Source organism: Spea bombifrons, chromosome 11 (genome assembly GCF_027358695.1).
Source record: "Spea bombifrons isolate aSpeBom1 chromosome 11, aSpeBom1.2.pri, whole genome shotgun sequence".
NCBI classification, from domain to species: domain Eukaryota; kingdom Metazoa; phylum Chordata; class Amphibia; order Anura; family Pelobatidae; genus Spea; species Spea bombifrons.
Genome location: NC_071097.1, coordinates 3,213,444 through 3,223,232, shown reverse-complemented (window position 1 = coordinate 3,223,232; position 9,789 = coordinate 3,213,444). Strand labels below are relative to the sequence as shown.

The 9,789-nt window shown below is 45.0% G+C and overlaps 1 protein-coding gene and 1 non-coding gene across 2 annotated transcripts; one reads left to right on the top strand and one right to left on the bottom strand.

Annotated features, from left to right (window-relative positions):
* The first annotated feature begins 215 nt into the window (after window positions 1–215).
* On the top strand, window positions 216–286 carry TRNAG-CCC (transfer RNA glycine (anticodon CCC)). The gene has a single exon. It is a non-coding gene; the product is annotated as a tRNA-Gly (tRNA).
* Window positions 287–3,081: 2,795 nt separating this feature from the next.
* LOC128468810 (zinc finger protein OZF-like) lies at window positions 3,082–9,218 on the bottom strand. The gene is made up of 2 exons (XM_053450630.1): window positions 9,092–9,218; window positions 3,082–5,000 (listed from the first exon to the last, which is right to left on the bottom strand). The coding sequence occupies exon 2, from the start codon at window positions 4,990–4,992 to the stop codon at window positions 3,469–3,471; it is 1,524 nt and encodes a 507-aa protein (XP_053306605.1). The 5' UTR covers window positions 4,993–5,000; window positions 9,092–9,218; the 3' UTR covers window positions 3,082–3,468.
* Between the last annotated feature and the right edge of the window lie 571 nt (window positions 9,219–9,789).

Sequence of the window (9,789 nt, the reverse complement as noted above, 5' to 3'; positions counted from 1 at the left end):
TAACGTAGTAAAATTCGAAAGAAACAACTCTTTTCCCTAGTTTTCCCCAGAGATATTCCATTTTTTAGTAAAGGTATCATTGTTATTATTTTTACCATGATGCGTAACTCTGCACTTATCTATGTTGAACCTCATCTGCCACTTGCACGCCCAGTCCCCAACTCTGCCTAAAAACATGTGTTTCCACAAGTATCAACAGCATGCACAACTAACCAGCGCTAGTAGTGTAGGGGTATCATGCAAGATTCCCATTCTTGCGACCCGGGTTCGAGTCCCGGCTAGCGCACATGTGGACAACTTTTAGGAGAATGGCAGTGGCTCTAATATTGAAGCTAACAAATGACAGTGTGTCACAGCCAGATCTTAATTTTAAGTCAGTCATTTTCTAACTGCCACTATACGTAGCCTTTTGTTTAATCATATCCTCTAATGTTTAACATACACACTATATGGACAAAAGTATTTGGACACCAGGCTGTTTACACCAAGAGGGACTTTTATGACATTGCATGTGCATGCTGAAGGGGACATAGCAAGACATTTTGGAGAATGCCATGATTCCAACTTTGTAAGAACAGTTTGGGGAAGTCTTAATTGCCCATATAATACCTTTTTGAATGCAAGCCCACCGTTCTCATGGCGGCTCACGGGCCGGGTGCATAATTCCTCTTGTGTACCTTCCCGTATTTAAATTGTACACATTGTGTAATAGTGTAGCACTGATTAATAAAAAGTAGTAACAATAATAAAGAGTATTAATAAAAATGAATGTTTGCTACTGGGGTTGCAAGGGTTAAATCCTGCGCATCATCGCTGGGCATCCCTATTCTAGGGAAGCTCAGGCACTTTGTATCTGGCCACCTACTGTAGACACCCTGCCACAACTGGGCATAGTCACTCCTACTCCCATCATCCCTATCCTGTCAAATTGATATTTTTATATTAACCCCTTCCCTACTGTTTGTTTGTTTTTTTAAGTACCCAAACGACCATCCGTTTTTTGCCTATTCCTTTAATATTTTATTTTTGCTTGTTGCCTAACATTGACCGTATGATCAAAATGTTGTTTCCGGACAGGACCCCTAACCCCGTTAAAAAAAAAAAAAAAAAAACACTCACAAACCAAGACCCTATAAAAACAACGGCGCCCATCTCTCTGTTAGTAGCGCAACGCTGTTAGAATGTGTCAGGAGTCTGAAAGTCGGCCGAATAGCAAATGCGAAAGCGTGTCTGTCCAACAAACCCCGTCATAGGAATTGGTCAATGGGGAAACGAAGAGCAAGAAAACATCAAGGTGCGGAGGCGTCCGATGTAAGCGTTGGGTCATGCGCCAGTAGGAATTCTGGAATGCTGACTTCACTTGAAGCCTGGTTATAAGGAGCAGAGTGCTTATACACAATATGCCAGGCTTTGAAGAATTTTCCCATACCTACCTCAGAAGAGGAATAACCCCCCAGGAACGCACAATACCCTTGCTGGAACCACCTCTCTCATATATGGTTTCCAGCTCCTTAAAACCCTATCTTTATCGTCAGCCGGGTACCTGACTGAGTGCTAAATAGGTTTTTGTTACTTGACGCAGTCGGACTTCAGACACTATGGGGGAGCCGGAGAAGCGGGAGCTGACGTCAGAGATGAAGCAGGAGTATTGACACACATCAACGGACATTTTGCTATTTTTCCTACAATACGTGGCTTGCGTACAGACTTTTCACGCTGCCACCAGCAGAAGTATTTGCATCACACATCACAGACTTAGGCAATCTGTGCCATGTTTTGATCTCCAAGAGGTCACAAGAAGTAGCTTCTTGAATAGTAGAGGATCGTGTGTAGTTCAGTACTCGCATGAAAGAAAAAAAAATATAAAGTTATTTATGAGACTTCACATAATAAATATTACATATATATTTCTTACAACTGTAGAAGGATAAGTAAATTATATACAAGTATGGCGGGAGTTACACTCGAGTCCCAAGATGTCTTGATACCCAACGATGGCGTGGATCCATCCTACGCCTCTCAGTTCCATGCGCATACCTAATAAACGTGAGATATATATTCTAAAATACCAGCTTTCGGGTTAGCAAAACTTTTACCGTCAGAGAGAATCATGTTTAAATACGCAGAAGGCCCGGTAGGGAGCGAGCCAGTAGCCGTCTACATCCCAGCAGTCCGACATGTGCCTTCCATCCGCTACCGTGGGTGACAGAAGACCTCAGGGTGGGACCTCTTGTAGAAGACGTTCAATTACTTACTCCGGGATACGCGCAGGAACTCACGCACGCACTACGTCACAGAGAGGACACTTTGGCGCGTCTCTGTTTACGTTGTTTTCCTCTGTGTTGCGCTTTTCGATTGAAGTCCCACCAGCAAAGGTTCCACCAATGGACCACGTTACACAAGAACATGCATAAATGATACTCGCCCCCCACCCAAAAAATGAAACGCTTTCTCCGGAAATTCTAAACACACGACTCTTGTTTTCATCTACCTTAACCCAAGTGCCAATCTTTATCTTTATCTTCTTGTTAATCTATTCTTTTTCACTGGCACCTTCGGTTTGCTTTGGAGATATCTGGCGAAGGATTTGGGACGTGTGATAGACCCACTCTGAACGTCGACACTTGCTAAGACCCCAGCAAGAGTGTAACAAATCAGCTTGGTGCTAACGGAGATAATTTTATTACAGGACCCCTCATTACATATGATCCTACAGACAGTAGGCCCTAGTCACGTAGGCCAAGGCCATAAACCGTGGTCGCTGCACAGTGTCTACCCCATTCAATCATTTGCATTTTTTGTTGACATTTAAACCTCTCGGTCCGCAAGAACCTTTGTTACATCCCACATATTCTTTATACAAACCAAGTTTTGGAATATTCGTAACCAGTATGAAGAGAACGCCATGTTTCCGTTACTTCCAGAACAACCTGAACCTTACGGGTAAGCAGAGATTTGGCCAATGAAGACTTCTGCCATAAGCGTCCCATGTATGATAGCAAAGCCATATTTATATTTTAAATGATTTAGAAATAAATACATTTTTTGCTCTTGCTCCCAAAAATATGAGGGGAAAAAACCCAATTTTTAATGGTATTTTTATTGAACCATTATTTGTAATACACTTAGAATATGACACATCAAAATGTATTTGGACGTACCCAGGGTGTCTATCTGCCACCCGGCGTGCTGTACGACAGAAGCAGGGGCAGATTCTTCCAACTTATGGAAACTAAACCACAGCTCGCGCCACATTAACATTCCTCGTTGAAGCCTTATCTAAGCCGCAACGTCTTCTAGAGATAAGGCGTATCCTACAAAAGCAAGGCCTTGGGGGTGGTACCTCCGTCACCCCGCTACTTAGCAATAATATTAATAATTATAATAATAATTAAAAAAAAAAAAAAAAAAGTATAGAGCTATACGTACTTTCAAAATAAACGACTGTGTTTCCAACACAAAACACTCTCACGACTCGCACATCTGTTTTGCTTTCGAGTGGATCCGCTGGTGAATGACAAAGTTTGAGCTGTTGGCAAAGCGCTTGCCGCAGTAAGAGCACAAGAACGGCTTCTCGCCGGTGTGGACCCGCTGGTGGGTGACGAGATACGACTTGATGCTGAAGCACTTGCCGCACTCCGAGCACACGAAGGGTTTGCTTTCCGAGTGGATCCGCTGATGCTTGGCCAGATTGCCGTTGCTGCTGAAGCACTTGCCGCACTCGGAGCACGTGAACGGCTTCTCCCCCGTGTGGATCCTCTGGTGCGTGATGAGGGCGAACTTGGTGCTGAAGCATTTGCCGCACTCCGAGCAGGCAAACGGCTTGTCTCCTCGGTGAATCCGCTGATGGTGGAGGAGATAGGAGCTGCTGCTGAAGTACTTGCCGCACTCGTGGCAGCCGAAGGGCTTCTCTCCCGTGTGGATCCTCTGGTGCTTCACGAGGTCCGACTTGCTGGTGAACCACTTCCCGCAGTCCGAGCAGCCAAAGGGCTTTTCGCCCGTGTGAATTCGGTTGTGCGCCTGAAGATGGGCGCTGATGGCGAAGCACTTCCCGCACTGCGCGCATGAGAACGGCCTCTCGCCCGTGTGGCTCCTCAGGTGCGCGACGAGCTTGGACTTGCACGAGAAGTCTCTCCCGCATTCGGGGCAAATGAAGGCGCTCAAGCCGGTGTGAACCGTCTGGTGTTTGAGGAGCTCCAGGCTGCTGGCGAAGCACTCCTGGCACGTGTTGCAGACGAACGGCTTCGCTATCGTGTGAATGTTCTGATGGGCAATCAGGTTGGAGCTATTGGCGAAGCTTTTGCCGCATACCGAGCACGCGAAGGGCTTCTCTCCCGTGTGGATCCTCTGATGTTTCACGAGGTCAGACTTGCTGATGAAGGTCTTCCGGCAGTAAGTGCAGAGGAAGGGCCTCTCCCCCGTGTGGATGCGCCGGTGCGACAGAAGGTGCGAGCTCGTGGTGAAGCCTTTCCCGCATTCCGAGCAAACAAACGTTTTCTCTTTATGGTGAGTCTTCTCGTGGCTCTGATACTTGGCTTTCGCAAAGAAAATCTTGCCGCAAACTTCGCACGGGAAGTTTTTGGCTTCGGTCTGGGTTCCCTGATCCTGACAACGTTCAGACGGGTCAGGGTCACCCGACGGGTCGGCCGCCTGGTGGTCAGCCAGACCCGAATCGGTTTTCATGCCGTTCTCTTCTGAGCTTTCGTAATACATCTCTGGCTCATCTTTTCCAATTTCTGTGAAGTCGCATCCCCTCAGGGACTCGTCGTCGTGACCGTTCCGGTCCGTATCGACGTCGACCACAAACGTCTTAATACAGTAACTCGAGACGTCCGGCTTTTCGTCTTCTTCCTCCTCCGTAGACATAGAGACCTCCGTTTCATCCTGGCGTTCGATCAAGTCCGATTCCTCGATCTTTATTTTCACGTAAGTGCTCGTATCCACGATTGGTTTATTATCTTCGGTGCATACATGGTTATGGACTTCTTCCATCACAATCTCTGAAGAACAAAAAAAAAAATAGAAAAAAATTTCCTCATTGCCATTTTTTGTTTGGAGTAAAAAAAAAAAGAAAAAAAAATTATAAATATTTTGTTTACTCGAGCAGTTTAATCTCCCCGACGCTCCCATTAAAGGGGAAGAATACATACTAAAGTACCGCAACCTTCTGTGAATGCTTTAATATGCATTCTTTAAGAAAGACTTACCCGACCTAGAAGCTGCAACCCTGCTGCTGCAGCAGCCGTCCTTCTCTGTGGTCCGACGTTTCACGCAGCCAATCACTGGCAGAAAAATCACACAACGAGCAGACCCCCCCCCACCCCTGCCTGCAGCGTTCGCAGAGCCAGTGCCGGAGCCCGCTGCCGGTAAGTACATCGCGCACATGGAGATGTGTTTGGCTGAATACATCTCCTGCATGCGATACAGCCGGGGGGGGGGCGAATGCAGAATCCCACCATGCGCAACACCACAAAATAATTAAAGGGACCACGCAGCTCGGGCATAAGATGACCGGAGCGCCCCTTTACACGTATAAAATAACCAGAAACACACGCCATATTTAATCATTTAATGCGGGTTTTCTACCCAAGTAGTTATAATAGCTAAAAATAATGTATAGAATTATAATAATAATAATAATAATGCACTATGAGTTAATAGGACATAAGTGGCGATTAGCAATTGGACTTCTTACACAAGCAAAAAAAATTAGGTTACGAGACCTTTGCAAACAAGTTTATATTTTTTAATTACATATTTTATTTATTTAAATTTTTTCCACATGTAACCTCACAAAAGAATAACACGTGTTGTGTTTTATATATATATATATATATATATATATTATATATATTCGGCTAAATTTACCCTTTAATATAATTGTATAAAAAGCGATAATTTTTTTATTTTGAAAAAAAACGTTATGTAATATCCATTATACGTTTTCAGCCTGTGGGGGAAGGGGCAAATGCGTACGGGGGGGGGTTGATTTACTTTACTGTTAATTTACTGTAGCTCCAACGTGTAAAAATAAACAAAACAAAAAAAAAAAGTACAGCGGCAAGAATAACAAATTATAACTTTTTTGGAATATTAGCAGGTAATTCAGAATGTGAAGAAAAAAAAAAACATAATTATGGGATGGTAAGAAACGCCCTAATCAGGTTTGTTTAATTTTTTTTTATTTTCTTTAATGTAAAAATAATATCAAAAATACTCATTTAGGAAAAATACCCAGAAACCCAGCTGTAGGGTTCAATATGACTGAGAGGATTGACTACTCCTTAACTTTGTATGGACAGGGTCAAATGGTTACATGTAAAAAATGATAGATGGATAGATAGATAGATAGATAGATAGATAGATAGATAGATAGATAGATAGATAGATAGATAGATAGATTTACTGAGGAGGTGGTGGATAGGGGGTTTAATGTTGCAGCACAAGTGGTAGCTGCTAACACAGCGTGGGAATTTATGGTAGAAGCATAAAGTCAGCTTATTTACAAGAATTGTTTTCACAACTTTAAAGGTGCTGTTCCACCAACTCTGCTGAATTCAACACCATCATAAAGGGAAGGAGTGTTTCAGTTGCCCTGCACACAACACCGTCGGGAAGCTCCTCTCCTTCCTCCTCACTACAGAGCCTTTATGTCAATTCTCACGCTAGAGGAGGAACCTAACAATGGTGCAATCTTCACGTCCCACACAGAGCGACTGACGATTCCACCGTGACACAGCTTTATGTATAGAGCTGTGTGGATCCAATAGCTCTGCAAGCGAGGCTTGAACCCTGAAAGGGGTTCATTTTTACTTAACCCCTTTCAGGCTTAATACGCACCGGCATGGATAAATCACTGGTGCATGGGAGAGCAGGCTGTCAAGTCAGCCTGGAGTGTCCCGTTTGTTGGCTGGGGCCAAAATTTAGGACTCAGATCAGTAAGTGACGGCCCTACTTGTCACTCTAATGTACTTGTCCTCCTGCTCGGTGGTGCACCGGGGCCTCCCGCTCCTCTCTCTATTCTGGTTAGAGCCGGTTTGCTCGGTTCTGTGTAGGGTGTAGTACACAGCGTTGTACAAGACCTTCAGTTTCTTGGCGATATCTCGCATGGAACAGCCTTCATTTCTCAGATCGAGAATAGACTGACGCGTCTCAGAAGAAAGTTCTTTGCTTCTGGCCATTCTGAGCCTGTAATCAAACCCACAAATGCTGATGCTCCAGATACTCAACAAACGTTGTCAGCTGCGTAACATAACCGCAAAGGGATTTCTAACGATCAATTAGCCTTTTACACTTAAACTTGGATCAGCAGACATTGGAACCCAGGAGTGATGGGAGTGATAAAGGGCCACTGGAACCCAGGAGTGATGGGAGTGATAAAGGGCCATTGGAACACAGGAGTGATGGGAGTGATAAAGGGCCAATGGAACACAGGAGTGATGGGAGTGATAAAGGGCCATTGGAACACAGGAGTGATGGGAGTGATAAAGGGCCATTGGAACACAGGAGTGATGGGAGTGATAAAGGGCCGTTGGAACACAGGAGTGATGGGAGTGATAAAGGGCCATTGGGACACAGGAGTGATGGGAGTGATAAGGAGTGATGTACCCTGTAACAGAGCTGGATAGTCTGACCGACTACCTCGGCTTGTGCTCCCTTAGCTGGCTTGTGCTCACTAGCCAAGACTCAGTGTAGGCTATAAACCAAAACGAAGACTGCTTTATTTCTCACACACAGCGCTGGGTATTGCCAGATATTGGGATACCAACCGCCCCTTAACCCCCTAAGGACAATGCATCTACATGTACGGGGTTTGTTATGAAGAGGTTAATCTGCCTCCCAGAGACAACAGGGTCAGTAAAGGGATTAACAAAACAATAGGGTCCCAGCCTCCACTATCTATTACTGGCCCAAATCAGTTCTAAGCTTTGGCTGGGGTAAATGTCTGTAGTGGTGGAAGGAACGGGGGGGGGGCTCACTGTGTTTATTTTATTTATTTATTTAAACGCTTTTCTTCCTTCTTCCTTTAGTGGGAAGAGAGGAAACGTTGTTCTCCCTCCAATCTCCCCTGCACTGCAAACACTGTGATCAGAATGCAATACATGTGATCAGCCAGCGGGGGGAGACCCGAGCAGGGTCTAGACAGGTAAATCCTGTCCTCCATTGACCTTCCTGGTTGACGCTGACCGGAGAGTAACCCCCGTACCTGCGCTCGTGCCCTTACAAATGATCTGTCGGCGGATCCGTGCCGACAGACGGAAATCCAGGCTGTCAATAGGCCACAGGTACCCTAAAGGTAACCCTGCCACACCTTTTCAGGACGTACCTGTAGGTCTATGGAGTAAGGAAGGGGTTAACAGATTTTTTCAATCAAAAAAACAAGGAAACGAACCCAAACTATGCCCCATAAAGCGGGGTGCGGGGTCCTTCATACGTCTTGTTTCTGTAAGCCAAACTGTTATGTTATGCACAACTTTGTTGTCTTGGTTACCCCGTGTACAGCGCTATGGAATATGATGGCGCTATATTAAACAATTTTTTAAAAAATATACATATTTAATAACAAACCTGTTAAATATGATACCATATGATAGCATTAGATCGCAAGCCTTTCAGACTACTCCAAGTATTATACACCTGGAGAACAGAGAGTAGTCCCAAAAGCTTGCAATCTAATAGTTATCAAATAAAGGCACTCTTTACCAGATTTCCTGATTTATAACTTTTTTTTAAATTGAGGGGCCAGGAAGAGTAGCCAAGTGAAGACCTGTATGTGTTTGGATGCTGAGGGACTACACACCCTCAAAGGGACAGTTGGGAGGTGTGAGTCCTATATAAACCTCGCCTTACATCACGTAGAAACGGCCACGCGTTTAACGGTAACGGGGTTTATTCGGACCTCACTGCGCTGACGTTTAATAAACCTCCGCCACACCCGTGAAAGGACCGTTATACGTGGGCCATACAAGGCCAAAACCCTGCGCCTGCTGACACGTCTCGCCATATCCGTCCGTACGGCATTAATACATACAGCTTAACGCCAGCACGGCCTCACAAGCGGGTTTTACCGTGAACGCGGCCGGTCACCTACCTCGGAAACTCGCTTGTGTTTATTTATAGGCAGGGCGTCCCTGTACCCGCGACAGGAAGTGAGCAGGACAACTCGTCTGCCCTTAGCAGCGTCACACGCCAGTATTGTTACCGGAGGAGGGCGCTGATTGGCTGCTAAGCGTCCGCGCGCCCAACGCCTCACGGGAAGCGATGTTCGGGGAAACGCCAGGTGAAGCAGACTCAGCGAGCCAGCGGACTACATCTCCCAGAGTTCCTAGATGACATAAATCACATGACACTTCAGCGGCCAATCCAGTGACGAATAAGCATTTATGCGCGATTTGCGCGCCTCAGGAATCTGTCAGGGTGTTAATGTGTCGGGTAGGTTGAGGGTTCTGTTCTCTGTGTGGTAGTGATGTGTAAAAATATAGTAAAAGACAGTAAAATAACAAAATAATATTTTTTTTTTATAACAATAGATTAATACTACAGATCCGCCAGGGTACAGAGGGTTTTCAGCACCCTAAATACTGTGCATTTTTTTTTTTTTTTTAAAAAACATATTTGGGTATAAATAAGATTCCCCCCTTTTCTGTGTTTCATGAACCTCACAAATTATAATTTTTTTTGTTTTTAACTGGAAAAATAGGGCTTTCATTTGAAACCATAGAAAAAAAGCCAGATTTGGGAAGTGTGCTCCCGGCGTTTTGGTCAGTCGGTGCCTATGCCCTATTTGGG